Source organism: Cryptotermes secundus, unplaced genomic scaffold (assembly GCF_002891405.2).
Source record: "Cryptotermes secundus unplaced genomic scaffold, Csec_1.0 scaffold1013, whole genome shotgun sequence".
In the NCBI taxonomy this organism is placed as follows: Eukaryota; Metazoa; Arthropoda; class Insecta; order Blattodea; family Kalotermitidae; genus Cryptotermes; species Cryptotermes secundus.
In genome coordinates, this window is record NW_019720727.1 from 134,113 (window position 1) to 150,278 (window position 16,166).

At 39.7% G+C, this 16,166-nt stretch overlaps 1 protein-coding gene across 1 annotated transcript; it reads left to right on the top strand.

Annotated features, from left to right (window-relative positions):
• The first annotated feature begins 141 nt into the window (after positions 1–141).
• LOC111872741 lies at positions 142–16,166 on the top strand. The gene is made up of 12 exons (XM_023866908.2): positions 142–309; positions 652–776; positions 4,312–4,526; positions 5,405–5,739; positions 8,871–9,007; positions 10,935–11,046; positions 11,151–11,301; positions 12,058–12,284; positions 12,807–13,014; positions 14,430–14,645; positions 14,883–15,065; positions 15,849–16,166. The coding sequence occupies exons 2-12, from the start codon at positions 674–676 to the stop codon at positions 16,050–16,052; spliced, it is 2,091 nt and encodes a 696-aa protein (XP_023722676.1). The 5' UTR covers positions 142–309; positions 652–673; the 3' UTR covers positions 16,053–16,166.

The following is a 16,166-nucleotide window of genomic DNA, read 5'->3' on the forward strand; positions in this document are numbered from 1 at the left end:
TACCTTCTTACCGATTGTGCTCTCGGCCCTGTCGGCCATGTTAAATTTAGTTAATGTAGGTTGCGTAGAGATGGCAGCAGCAATACACTGTGGTGTCATGGTGGCCAACATGGGAGTTTCAAGGGGCTGACCTGTGGTAGGTGAGATCGGTGAGATTGGACGGATTGGACAATGGTCGAGGTTGGTCATGTGCGTTCATTCTGGAGGTTCTGGAGTTGAGTTTAAGTTCAGGTTTGTTTTATTTGGTCGTGTGATTTCTTCCTGTTTGCGCTATGAGCAGTTACTGAAGTTCTAATTGTTTTGAGAAAGGTAAGTGCAGGAAGAAGTACTTTTTGGTAAGAATGCAGAATTTGGGAAATTGTAAATGGCCATAGTTTTTAGAAACGTATAATTGTGGATGATGAAGCTAATGCCGAGCAAGAAAATGTGAATTTATATGTCTACTCCCCTATACGTCTTCATGGCGTAGTGCTTATATAGTTAAGCACAGGGACACTTTTACCTTTAATTATTGTTGATGCTTTTAATGTGAAATTAATTGCCTGAACAAATAATTCTTATAGTTTCAGAATGCCTCGCGTCTTATATGGAAATGTGACTTAATAATACGGGCGTTTACTCTTCCGAGTAAAGTCTTTCTTACTTGTTTAGGTTTCTTATCGAGCATTTGAATATGCAACCCCCAGAACGGCCACGTCATCGAAAAATGACAAATGATAAATGGAGGAGAATTATTGAACCAGCTGGTGACTCTGATTCATCCGAATGGAGTTCAGGTGAGTAAAATTGTTTTCTTGTATGCTGATTCAGTAGCGGAATGTGCATACCTCATATGCCTGACCCCCCCCCCCCNGTGAAGTTTGATACGTTATGAATAAATAATGTACGATATGTATGCAAACTCTGGTATTATGGGATGATGATGATGATGTTGTATAGTGCAAAATATAGGGTACTACATCATGAAGTAAAAAGTAAGATACCCCTGTGCCGTAGCAGTTTGCTATGAGCATGCTTGAGGTTAAGTAGACGAGTGTAAGAGTCTCTTTATGGAGAGGAAACTCTTCCATCCTTCCTTCTTCCTTTTTATAATCAGACCGCACTCATTTTGTTGCCAGGCACTTTACTGATTGAGCTGTTCTGTCTCAGAGGTATAACATGAAGAATAGTAGATTGAATTGGCCATTTGAGCAGAGTACCATAAGCTTAGTTGGTACAGGCTGGGCAGCTGAGGTAGGGGCAAGAGGTTTTTCCCTTCCTCATAGCATCCAAACCAGCCTCCAATCCACTGGATACCAGACGTGAAGCTGACCACTCACCTCTGTCTAGTGCATAGGTTAAGGATGGTGGAGCTATACCTCCACCCCCCTCATACTGATATATGTTAATGGCATGGTGCTTAAATTAGGACAGCTGTACCTTTTACCTGTACTATATCATTGGAAATAGGAAAATAATTTGGTGGCAGGTGAGGTGAACAAATAGAGAAGAATGGTTTGTATTAATTCCAGTGACCATCCTTACAGCCAGTGATTATCCATACAGGTTTCAAGTTATATTATTTCGTTTTGAATTAATTTGTGCTGTGTGACAGTCTGATTTAAGAATGTAGTTGTGAAGCATTCCCTATAGACAATGTGTGTCAGTCATGCATAGCATTTAATATGTAGTAATTTCCTTCTCTTGCAGACATTATGAGTTTAGAGAACAGAACACAACTTTGGAAGCATTACGTGGGAGGATCACACTTGCCAGATTGTACGAATGATCATAGCTTACTTGCAACTGTTTAAATGTGTTTAATTGCATTAATATTCCATAAATTAAGAAAGTGTTTCCCCATGTGCAGGTTTTATTAATCTGGAACCATGTACTACTTGAGCATGTTAGCAAAACTATGTGTGTTGTCATATACTGTTATATTTCTTACAGAGTTCTATACTTACTTTGTTAACAGAATTTAAATATCAACACATGTTTTTGGATTAAATATAGCACAAGCTACGGGCTGAATGGCCCAGGAATTGGGGTTTGATTCCCAGCAAGGGCAAGAGATTTTTCTTTCATCCACAGTATCTAAACTGGTCTAGAACCCACTGAGCCTCTTATCCAGTGGGCATCTTGCAGGGATGGGGGTGTTGAAGTGGCAGGGACATGAAGCTGACCACTCATCTCTAAAATATTTCATGTTCAATGCTTGGATTTTGGTCTTGTTTCTCTGTATAAGGGGTACTTGTTTTAGCAGTGTGATTACGATGTACTCAGGTCTTCTTTCTTTTTTTTTCTGCAGTTTGGACTGTTACGATCCGCTGTTAACAATTGTTACAGAAAATACACAACTCTTTTCCATAAACTAAGTCTTAAAGCTGTATAATTCTTCCAGTGTCGGCAAACTCCTCACAGCATGTACCCTGACAGTGATGACATCTGTAACTTAATGTTCTTTCACTTTCCACCTATGGGCAGGAAGTTTCCAATGTCCATGTATAAATCCATATGGAGAGGTAGCTCAGACCCTGCAACCTAAAGAGAAGGAATAGTCATATTGGCATTGAAACCAAGTATGGGTCACTCCTTTATATTATTTCCTAATACAGTCAACTCTCGATTATCTGGGATAATGGTGGGCATGGAAATCGCGATTAATCAAAAACCCGGTTAAGACAGATGTTATTAAAGTAGTACTCTAATACTGTACCTTCATAATACTATAGGCCTACCTGTATTTAAATTTACTCAACCTCATTTTTATGTCATCTCATGGCCTATTTAATAGTTTTTTTACATTATACTGAAGTGTGAATTAGTTATTTCAATCACAGTGTTCAACAACATCCAACACTTTTTACGAATATTCACACTTAACACTTAAAAAAAATTAATATTGTCGTTTGCTTTTTCACAGCATTTTCCTTTTTATGGATATCCGTACGAAACCTACGTAATATTAGCTTGTCACCTAAGAAACTGTTCTCTTCACTCTCAAGATAGTCTAGTAAGGATTCCAAATGATTAAGAGCAGCACCATGTGATATTTTCTTACTAGCAGCACTGTCCACCTCTTCCTCATTCTCACTTTCTTCCCGCTCTTCTGGCTGCACCCCCACTGAACTTACGGTTTCGTCACCGCTTAACATTTCGAAGCCCGGGTCACACGAGTTTCTATTGAATACTTAACACAACATTCTTCGTTTTACACCCTGACATTTTGCTAACACACTTGAAGATCGATACAAAGAGACCAACTGGGGCGGTGTATCTGTCCTTGAAAGTTTCCACAGATCCTTGCATTCTTTCACCCCTACACTAGAACATTGTGTTAGCATAACGGGACCAAAGAATGCAGAGCTCGGTTCACACTAGTGCAAAAATAGTGTTACAACTCACCATGTGAAACAAAAGTGAATGAATATTAAACAACATATAAGCCTCAAAAAAGCCCCTGTTAAGCCAGAAACCGGTTAATCTGCCCTCGGATAATCGAGAATTAACTGTACAAGTTAAATCTTCCAGTCAGTTACCTAAATCCACTCAACACATTATCTGACACTATGTTTCACATGAATAATTTTATACTGGTAAAGGATATACAGTCTTTCTTTTCAATATCGCATCAGTTTCAGAAAAAAACAGACATCATTACCCAATTTACATGAAGATAGTAGAACCCAGGGATTCAGAACTGTTAATACCAGAGCTCAGCAATGGATGATAATCATAAGCTAGTTTGATACATTTCACATTTCTCAACCTAATTTCCTAAAATCCATCATATTGTTATCCTACCATCTTTTCTTGGTTTTCAAAGTGGACAGTCCCAGTAGATTTCTCTGCCAAAATTCTTAATCATTCCTGATCTTTCCCATCTTAGCTGCATGTTTGACCCATCATAACACCATCCTTCAACAGAAGTAGGTAAATGTATAAATCACAAAGTTCTTGTTATATAATAACTTGTATTCATTTCATCCTTAGGTCAAAATATTTGCATGTCTGCTGTTTGCAAACACTTGTAATTTATGTTCATCCATCAAAGTGAGAGACCAGATTTCAGATGGCATAACTCATAATTCTTGCTTTGCTGATCTTCAGTATTTTGGAAATTAAATGGATAGATAACACTCTGTGGTTCTGTAGAAGTCCACTGACATTTCAGAGGAACTTTGGTGGCCATGTACTGAGCTACACAGTGTTGCAAGCCAGAGAATCATACTCTTCAGTCACCTTCCTGTGGTGAAGAGGTAAACCGCATTACATACGTGGTAAATATGTTCAAATCTTCATGTGTTGTGTTCTGTATTATTGATGCAGATTCAGACATGGGCACAGGAATGAACTCAGCCCGTAATTATCAACCTTTTGCGCCTACTGCAGTGGTGAGTGGCTCATCTTCTTCTAATGCTGCACACAGGGAGCAACATACTCCTGTCAGTGCTACTGGTCAGAGTAAACAGTCAAGAGAACCGTCAGTTTTTCATTCGCTGAATTCTTACAGCTTCATGTTTGATCCACCAGGGGAACCAAAGGTAATGTAAAATACTCCAGTAGTCTTAGATCCAGCCTGTGTAGCCATGTCTCTCACTTGTGACATTCCTTTTGATACATAACTGAATAGTTTATTTAATTTATTTTTGTTGACCATTTGTTTTTATTTCAAATTGCAGGACACACTTGTACACTGTTAGAATGCTTACCTATGTTGCCCCATACATCAAATTACTCACAGAATTTGTGTTAAATTTATGTTTATTAGACACAGAATTAACCTAATATATTACCAAATTTGAATTCATTGCAGAAATGCAAAGTGTGTCTGAAAGTAATCAAAAATATCTGTTTTGATTTCGCCAGTATAATTACACAGATGTCACTGAGTACTGCAGCTGTGTCTCAACACTGAGTAGAAGATACGTAAATTCCTGTTCAGTGTATTATAAAGATATTATAGAAAATTGGAATTGATTATTTGCTTTCATGAGACAGGATCATGCACAACAGCATTTTACCACCTATACGGCTTGAGCTTATTATCATTTTCATGAGGGTCCGAAGGTGCTGATTTGAATCAGAAAGAATTTACAAAAACTGGTTCATGTTGCCAGGCGGCTCAGTATAAGGGAAAGTGATGTGTTTCTGTTGTGACTGTAGTAGCCCCCAGGGTTTCAAACTGTAGTCCTGTATTTGCATTTTAAAATACTGTTATTTTAATTTTGCAGTGCCTTGTTGCTCTGTGTAGTCTGTTCATGATAAGGGATATAATTTTTGTAAGCATTATCAAAGCTTCCAGAGTTTATGTATTTTGTGAGTACAGGAAGGAAGCAGCACATTGTACAAGGTTCATATTTTTTGGCTGTTTCAAGTACTATGTAAAATTTTTAATGGCCTGCCTCTTTTCTATTTTAAGAGACGTGAAGGACTTGATATGGGCACAGGAATGTCTACTAACCACTTCAGCCATCTTTTGCATCACGACTATGCAGAAAGGGAGGCAAACAATGACCTAAGTTCAACAAATGATCGTCTTTGGTTCCATAGCACCACATACAATCCCTTAACTGGTTGGAGACAAAAAAAGCAGCGGTTGCTGAACCACATAGGGCCTGCAGTGGATTATAGCATGAATGTGAACACTCCCTCCTCCAGCCGCTTTGGCTTAACTAGTGGCACTACTCCAGACGAGGGAGGGACACGGGATCCTGCTACTGCCATCAGCAGTGGTCTCAGCCAGGAAGTTGAAGGGTATGGATGTCATTAAGTTTGTATGGAGAGTGTAGATAAGGTTCTGCTACTGCAGTGAAAGTGCATGACAGTTACTCAGAGCTGCAGTGCCAGATGTAATAGGTCATGGCAGTTGAGCTAGTGCTACAGGGTGAAATCATTCTCACACTAATTGTTTGAATTCTGAACTTTAATGTTTTAGTGCCTTACATTCCAAGGGAATAGTATTTGCATGAGGAAGTAATTTAATTGTTCTTGATAGGGATAGGCCAAAGACAAGGAGTTTTCATATATTTATATGTTATGTATATATCGTCACGTGTTGGGTGTATAACATGACAAATTACTTCAAGCCTTACTGGATATAGCGAATTTTATTGCACATTCACTCTTACAATCACACAATTTACAGATTCAACTTTACTGCCATTGGCAGTATCACAAATACTGGACTGCAATTAACTGGTGACTGACTCACTGCTGGCTGACTTGTAACTGCTGCCTTGGGAACTTGAGAACTGCTTGAATAGTCTTCACTGCTCCTTATTTAGCCCCGTTCCGGACAACACAGAAAACAGCCATGTAATAGGCACCACTATTGTCTGCTGCCGTGGAGCTAGCATTGCTCTCGGGAGTTGTTTACTGCTGTGTAGCAACGGCGGCATCCCGTGTTACGTCACCGTGGGGAGAGGCGGGGTGTTGACTGGCTTATTACCGTAGCAACGGCAACGCTCCGAAAGTGTTATGTCACCGATGGCGGGGGCAGGGGTGTCCTGCATAGCGCAACACATCACAATATGATGGCTATTCAGAAAGTAACCTCTAGTGAGCTGTTAACAGAACAAGCAATGAGGAAAAAATTATATAAAAATATGGACATACTTAAGCTACTTGTCAACACAATCACTGTCAGAATTGAGGCACTTCTGTTGAGGAATAAGTTTTTGTAAGCGCGTGTAAATAAATTCTGCCGCCTGTGAGCTCAGCCACATTTTGACACCTTCCATCAACTCATTATTGTTGAAGGGCTGTGATTCCAAACAGTTCTTCAAGTAGGTAAACAGGTGGTAGTTGCTCAGAGCAAGATCAGGGCTGTAAGGAGGGTGGTCAGTGACCTTCCAGTTGAAATGCTTCAGCAGTGCTTGAGTGTGAGCAGCTGTATACAGACACAATGTCAAGGAGGAGTGCTGCATGCCTTTTGTTCTGAATGGCCCTATGCAGATTTTACTTAGTTTTGCACAATACACAGCTGATGTTATTGTGGTGCGTTGGTGCATGAATTCCACCATCAGCACTCCTTTCCTGTCTGAGAAAACAGTTGCCATCAGCTTTCTGTCAGACAATGTTTGTTTAAACTTATACAGCCTGTTTGGTGAATGTGTGTGCATCCACTGATTTGACTGCCCTTTGGTTTCAATATTTACAAATGAAATCCAGGTTTCATCATCTGTTGTATGATGCAATTGAGAAATTGACCTCCATCTTTGTGGTATCACTCTAAAAAGTCTACTAAAGCTCAAGCCATTCTCTGTGTTTTGTGTGCACCTGTGAATGTTTTGAAACCCATCTTGCACAAAACTTGTGATAGCATAGCGTCATTGTGATAATCTCATAGAGAACAGTGTGTGAAATTTGTGGAAATTTGCATGAGAGTTCTGAAATTGTGAAAGCTGTCTTTAACAAATTTTTTATTCAACACTCTGAACAAGATCATCACTCACCACAGATTGCTAACCACTTCACTCTTCATCATGTACATTTGTTTGCCCATCTTTGAACATTCTGCATCATTGTCTTATAGTTCCTTCACTCATTAGATTTTGGCCTTAAACCTCCACACATAATTCATAATGGATTTCCACAGCACTCATGTTTTTAGTATGAAGAAAGTGGATAACAGCACAACTTTCGCAGCTGGCAGGACTCATCATAACTCACTTTGCAGAGACAAGAGCAAACATTAGGTGAACAATTATGTGATGGTTTATAAGGCAGTGAGTCATGTGACACTACCTTGCATGTGCAAGCTCTCCCCCACTCCTACAGTAGTTGACAAAATAAACAGAGGTTACTTTTCGAATAGTTGTTGTATATACTTTTGTATATTACAGTGGTGTGATAGAAATTAGGTAACATTTCCAACATGGTACCACATGAAGGTGACTTAAAGAAAGATGGGAACATGTCAGTTTTTTAATAAAAACATTAAGCAATGGAAAATTATGCTGATGGTCTTAAAAAGTAAGGAATGGTTTTACTGACAGTGCAGTGAAACACAACACACCACCAGGATTCCAGGGGCTACCAGTCACATTACTGTTGTCCCCTGATATCTTCATCAAGCTCACTTTAACAGTCAGAAGATACTGCTTTATCAGAGTCAGTGTCCAGAATGAGATCTTGTTTAGTACCTCATTTTAATTTCCCAAAATTTGCAACTTTATGTCAGAGAAATTATATCCTGTTGAGAGTAATGTACTGTTGTGTTCTTGCCTCCTAGTGTAACGAAAGTAGAAAGGTCAGTGCTCTGTGTTACCTTGCCCCAACCTAGTAGTGTGAAAACTCTTGTTCCCTTTGGTTACTTTCCACAAATACAGTAGAATTCACAGATCAGTGTGTGTATTGGAAGTTCTGATGGTGTTCTGCCCTCCGTCACACCCACTCTGCCCCCCCATCTTTAAGCATAAACACATGAGATAAAGTTCAGTTATTTTCATCTTCCATGTAATTCATTCATTTGCACTGTCTCAGAGCTGACAAGACCCTGAGCAAGAGTGAATTGACAATGATCACATGAGCAAAGGGTGACAGGAACCTGATCTCTTAGGCCAGAAATGACCCTGCTAGGGTCAATGTTTAGGAACAGCTCAGAGTAGGAAAGCATTATGGAGGTCTGTATTGAGCAGTGGAGAAAGTATAGTGTCATAACTGCTATAGGCTGGCTCAAAATAAAGGGGCATTTTAGTGACAGTGGTGTGATACACAGCCAGTTGGACCATGGGTGTGCCATGGCAATAAAGGGTACTCATCGATTCTGATTTTAAAATTATGACTGCTGTATGCTTGAATAAGGTCTGAATGTTCTTCTCATTGGCTTCATTTGTGAAAACATAAAAAGCAATATCTGACAGTGGTTCCTTGTATTTCTGTAGGTGGAGAATTGTGTCAGGTATGGAGAGGCTGAGTCCCCCATCGAGAAAGCGATCAGTGTTTGTGACATCAGATTCCTCTGTTATGAACACTGCAGGCACGTCTGGTGTCAGTGAACAAGGAACTGCTGCTGTACCAGGTTGAGTATGGATGTGTGTTTTTTTCTAGAGCAGCTGTTCTCAACCTTTGTCAGACTGCGGCACAGTACATTATATTTTTTATAAGACGAGGGCCCGGTACTGGGCCGCAGCCCAGCGGTTGAAAAACGTTGCTCTAGAGCGATAATGTGTATGTAATCCACAACGTCCAAAGACCCAGTAATCATGAATGGATGTAATCCCGTTTTGCAGTAACTGAGTTAGAATAATTCAGTAAAGTCATTAAATATGGATTTAATGCCTAGGCTTCAATTTCTAGAAGGATCAAGGACCTTTTTCTTTGTTGCTACCTGCAGACCAACCCCTAAGCCCACCTAACCTCTTGTCCAGTAAGTGCTGGGTCTTGTCTTTGAGAATAAAGCAGTTACAGTGTGAAGCTGCCTACTTTTATGGCTCAGTTCTAGAGTGTGGAATGTGTGCTCCACATATCTTCATAATTCTTGTTCAAACTTCCTCTTCCCTCGTGTGTAAGATCACTTGGTGGATATGAGAGATACCTTGCCTCTCCTCCCACATTTGTGGTTTAGAGCCTGTGCTAAACTGTAGGCCCTCTCTCAAGTCTGCCTCAGAGATGGAGTCCTTCGCAATTCCTTTGGCAGGAAGGGGCTAAGAAAGTCAAACAGTTCATAACTGGTGGCAGCATTGATGGTAGGAACAACAGCAGCAGCAACAGTAATTATAATTCTGTTAATTTGAGTGCTTACCAACAGTATTTGCCTATTAGAGGCAAACACTAAAATATGTAATAAATATAAAGGGGTATTTTAAAAAATAAAAAAAAAATAAACTTTCACCACAATTTTTCAAAGGAAAGGTATTTTCCACAGGAACCACATTCCTAATAAGAACATAAACTGACACATAATATCAGTGGAGTTGGTGCACCTGGCTGAGGGATTGGCCCTTAACACTCTTTTTTTACAGTAGAAATTTCCTGATGAATCTAGTGGGTACACGAAGACTAACAGTATTGATGAGTGGCAGCTCCTGTTCCCCTTAAAAGTATTAGAAAAAAATAAACCATCAAGATGCTGCCATCTGGAATAAGGTGTTCTAAATGTTAAACCTTCTAGAAATAAATCATGGTTGTGAGAAAAATCAACTATGACACAAATTTGCAAATTTCTTGTGTATATTCAAGTTTGTTGGAATCTGCCATAGTCAGATTATTGTGTACTTAAACTTTGACCTAATTAAAGCAACATATAAAACTTTAACAGTATCCAAGGAAGGAAAATTGGTTGTGATGCAATTTATTGTAGAACCTTTGGAGCCTGAGAATATAATAATATGTTGATGAAAACAGTTTCCATGTAAAGTGGGTCCCTTGTCACTACAGCATGGCATGTTATGGGTGAGGGAAATGGGTGCCATATATGGAGGGTAGCTGTGAATATATTGAACAAGCAGTAGTTGAGAGCCAACAAGTGGTGATACTCCATCTGGACAGTTGGTCATGGAGCTTGATCCTGTGTTGACAGCAAACAGTTTCACATGCATGTCATCATTCCTTCGGGAATGTAAAGTCTTCACACAGATGGCACAGTTGAATATGGAGACTCTTGCATCTTTGTTGTATGCACATTCCATCTTACTGAATTGTAGACAGCTCAGATAAAACAGGAGTCAGAAGGCCCACAAACAATTAATTTATTTCCATGAAACACTTTACCACATATTGAGCAAAGGTGTATCCTTGTTGCTATCCCTTGGTGAACTCAGCTGCCACACATCCATCACAGCACAGGCAGAGCATACCACAAACACATCCATACTCCTTGAGAGCTAATGCTATCGTCAGTGTCATAAGTGGCAACCGTGATGATGATGATGATGATGATGATTATTATTATGTGAGATTCTTTCACATTTGTTTTCCTCTGAGAGCTCTGCTACTGTTGCCCACAGCATCTTCAATGCAAACACAGGCACAAGTTGGCCAACATGATCGCACTGGCACTTCAGCCAGCATGGATGCAGCTTCTCATCCTGATGCACCCACAGGATTCAACTCTGATTGGTATGTATGTATGTATGTATACAAGTAGAAAGTAAACGTTGTGACTAATATTGTTTTGTATGATCTTAAATCTTGATGAATGATTTTGTTGTATTTATTAATAGGTACATCCAGAAGAAAGTGAAAAGCCGACACAACAAAGAAGTGAGATCCAATGAAAGTACATTTCGGCAGTTGCCTAGTGTCCGAGGTTTGACTCCTGAAGGCGCTACCCGTATTGTACCTCGTACATCTGAGGATCCCTCAGACATACAGGTACAGTAGTTCTCAGTGAAATCCAAGGATAGTGTTCTCAACCCTTTACTTGTGGTAACCCTCATTGGTTTTGTTTAACTGGTAATTACTCATGTTGAATTTGACATTGAACCCCCATTGAACATGTAAACCTTGTTATGTTGGCAACTCTCAAATACTGAAGTATAATGTTAGAGTTCGCAACATCATAGTAAACAATTTAAGAACTAGGTTATTTCTTGTTACCTAAGTGATGTTTACTGTTATGTGTAACTATAGTTACATGTGTAACAACAGTAGCTTTATATTATGTGTTACTATGGTTACAAGCATGTATGTGTTGAGGCGGCTGTCACCATCGCAGATCCCCTTCCCGGGGCGACGCCACAGTATATAAGGCGTACTTCTGTATGAAATTTCACAGTCTTAATAAAGCAGGAGTGGAGTGAACACTGATTCTCACTTATCATTCGATCCACGTGGAAGTAACAGAAATAACAAACCTTATAGTCCAATTTCAGTTTCTTTATTTCTGACTTAAATTTTAAAGGTTAGTCTAGTATTCAATCAAAAGTGATCAACATGTCTGTCCTGTGATTATCTCTTTGATTCCTCTTTTATAATGCTAAGTGACTTACATAAATTTGGCTGTGTTTATCACCAGTTCTTCATTATTTGTCTTGGGAACTTTATTTTCACAGGCTGACAAAGCATTGCTATTGATGCAGAGTGGTATAGGACAAAATCCAAATTGAATATTATGTTTCGTTGTGGCAGGTCTTGTCAGTAGCAGGGCCATCAAATGTTTCTTATGCTTCTGGTATGCGATGCATGCAGCCAGTGGTTGCTGAAGAACCAGCTGTAAATGAATTTCCCCAGAGCACGTCAGGCATAGTTGCATCAGATGAGGAAGGAGTAGAAATCATCATGGTAGATGATGTCCGGCTAGAACCACCTGAGAAGCGCCCAGCAAACCAGCCTCAGGAATACTGTGGTGCACCAGGGTATGACTTTGCATGTTAGAATATGGAAGCCTGTTGGCAACTATTGGCAGTAATATATTGAACTGTACTGAAATGCAAAGCTGTAACCCATAGGTTAAATGAAAAGGACTTTTTGTTTCATCTAATGAATTTCTGGTGTGTACATTTTATATTGGAAGCTGAGAATTATGATAAAACTATGAAGATTTATGGCTTTGAATACTGTGATACTGAATTGGGTGACTTATTTTGATATATTAGAAGTCCATGACCAAAAATGTTGTACTTCTGAAAAAGAGCAGAGGTCCACATGCATGTTTGTGTAACCATTTCTGATTAGGACATGGAATAAAATTGTTTCATTGGTGCTTCATATTGAAATCTATGGGTTTTGTATTTATTACTGTTTGGTATACAAAGTTTCAGCTATTCCAACAAATGTGTTGCATGAAACAGGAAAACAACTTGTACCCTACTTATTGATCCCCCAGAATCATGAATATTCTACTCAGATGCATCATTTTTGTTTTCACTTAACTGCAGGTGCAAGCGAATGAAAGATGATGATGAGTTGCTGAACCAAGGATTGATTGGACTGCTGGAATGTCCAGTCTGCATGGAGTACATGGGTCCGCCTATACACCAGTGCCGCCGAGGACATCTAGTGTGCTCTGCATGCAAACCTAAGTTACCAAACTGTCCAACATGTCGTTCTCGCTTCACAGAGTCACGAAATCTTGCAATGGAAAAGGTTTGTATGAATTGGTACATGCGTATTTTGTTATTAAATTATTTTTATTATCAGCTGACTCCTGAAGCACTCAAGTGGGGTCAACTGTGTGTCTGAGTTTTAGTCTGTGTGATTTTAGTGTCAACTTCAGACTTCAGTTGCTAAAGATGTGGTTGTGCATTAACATTTTGTGGCAGAGAAACAACTTGAATATCAGTTGTTTTAACCACAGATGCACCAAATTGAGGTACAAGTGCTAGAGGGTCAAAAGTTTTTTTGTACTAAATGCAGATTATTTACTAAATCAAATCAGTAAATTCTGGAAAATAATTCTTTGTTTATACAGCACTTCGGGTGGGACCAGAAAAAATATTGTCACATATATGGGTGACTTATAAGACAGGTTTTTGGATTGAATTTATTGCACCTTATACATTCATACACTCAGAACTACAAGTAGTGCAGTGCTATAGCTTTCTACACACTTTCCAGTTCACCATTACACATGCACTAGCGTTCTCAGTCTTCACTAGTCCAAGTCACACATGGCATATTCTTTTCACATCCTTACATGCCATTATTCTGCGGCTGCCAATTCTGAAAACTCCTCTGCTCCAAAGCTCATATCCTTGCAGGCCGGCATCTCGAAACTTGACTTGAATAGTGTTCTATACTCCTCTTGTCAGAGTCAGAGTCAATTTACGACTGGCAGTTTACCGCCAATCAGTTCATCTTGGCATCAGGCCCCTTGAGGGTCATGACCAGAGACTTTTTTTTCCAACTGAACTCTTGCGGTAATAGTCCTTATGTAACATCCTCTCTGACGAGAAGATGGGTTTGTCTCTTATGAATACACTCGACCTTTTGTCAAGCGTATATTTTGCACATATAACATGTTATCAAAAATTCTTCCTTTGGACTGCACACAAGTCCTCTGTCAGTACAGGCTTTACAGAGCAGCTCATGCCTCACTTACATATCTTATGCTACAACGACAACTTAGTCATTTGAACTGTCATAAACTTGATCACCACCAAGTTTAAGCCTCTTATATTTTCTTCTCTTGTCTTTTGACTGTCCCTTTTTATAACCCCTTGACATGCACCACAGAAAAAACAGCCTGTTTTAATGAGGAGGCATGTTTACTGGTCTGTTACCTAGTAATGGATATCCTTGTGTTGCACACACGTGCTTTGTGGGAATGTGTTTACTGAATCGTTGCGTAGTAGTATGTATACACATCATAGTATTCGCCAAATACAGGACTTCACTAAATGTGGGAACTAAATAGGGGTTTCATTGTAGTTCTTATACTTTAAATTCTTATCAGCTGAAGTCTGAATTTGATTGCTGACAACTTTGCGAACAGTAGATTTGTTGCAGTGGGGGATTTTTTAGAGATATTTGAATTAGACTAAGACCTTCTCTTTCAACAGGTTGCTGACAAATTGCACTATCCATGTAGAAATGCTCACATGGGATGTATGGACACACTTCGCCTCCTCTACAAAGATGAACATGAAGCAAATTGTGCATATAGAAGTTATCGTTGTAAAATGGTGCCTCCCTGTGAATGGAAGGGTCAGCATCGTGATATTCTGTCCCATGTGATGCTCTCACATTCTGACATCCTTCTTCAAGGACCTGAGCATGTGAGTGCAAGAGTCTCTAGCCCAGTGGAAACCCACCATATCTCTTTGTATGCATGTATATGCTGCTCTTATCCTACAGATTAGGCATAGCCACTTTGTGCCTTGTAGGCAGGTAGTTATATATTCTACATCTTTTGAGTTGCATATCCATTGTGTGCATACTGAATGAGATTGACAGATGTTTACAAATACAAAGGAGTACTGGAATATGGGAAGTAAAGGCATGATTTGTTTCAGGTTTTGGAAATGAGCTTAGGTAACCTCACTGCACCATGTAGTGGGAACTGGATTGTGTCTGCAATGGATGAACTGTTTCGAGTGAATCTGGGTGCCGTACTTCGAGGGTATATCCATATATTTGGATGTGTCTTGCTTCTTGGTCCAGCTAAACGTGCCCGTCTCTTCCGCTACACTTTTACCGTGAGTTACATTCACAGTTCCAGAAATTGCCCCTCAGATTTAGAGTTTTTATTCAGAAAACTGAAATTATATAAAATAATGTATTAGATTTTGTTTATCACCAAGAATGAAAACTGTTGTCTGAGGTCATCAGTCAAGTATTTTTAATGTGATATGTTACATCCATTGCTAGTGGCCACATGGTTTAATATGTGGACCCCTTAGTGCAAGGGCATGTGGTAGCATTGGTTGAGGCACTCTGCTACAAGCCAGAAGGTCGTGGGTTTGAGTCCCAATGAGGTGGTGTTTCCTCCCCTTACCGGCCTTAGGGTCCACTCAGCCTCTAGCAGAAATGAGTACCAGGATCTTCCTGGGGGGTAAATGGCGGCCGGCACATAAGCTGACAACCTCACTGCCATCTTTGATCACATTGTCTAAAGAAAATGTGGGAGCCTTGACGTCTCACAACCCTATGGGCCTTCATGGCCTGTTACAGGGATAGCTTTACCTTTTTTTGTAAGCCCCATAGTGCAAGAGAATCCTGGGGATTATTTTCAGACTCCCAGACTCTGTCCATGACATGGATGTTTCCATGTGTGTTTCTCATGATGTCACAGTTTGTGGGGGGGTCTATCATCAGCTTTTACCCTCAGAGCAAAGGAAATATGGCTTCCCCCTGCAAAGTGATTTCCTAGGTTGAGTAAACTTAGGGAGATCTGGAGAGGATGAGAGACATGTAAGGAAGCAAGAATGATGCATGAAAGAATCCTTTTGATTCTCATATTGGTGATGTGATATCTGCAGGTTGGACCAGCAGACGGTGACTTGGCACAAAGGAAACTGTCATATTCACGTACAACTCATTGCTATGTTGAGAGATGCTCCATGTACTATTCTGATGGGGACTCATTCCACTTGCCCAGTGAGTCTGCACGGCTCTTCAGTAGTGGACCACCAAATGACCGAATAATATATGTCAAGTTACATGTTGAGAAAATAGACTCTTAAATGTGTTATCAATTATTCTCTTTGCTATCAGTTAAAAATGCAGCAACACAGAACCTGTACGAATTTAATAAGTTCTTTAATAAAATAAAATAACAATAGTAATGTGTCACTAGG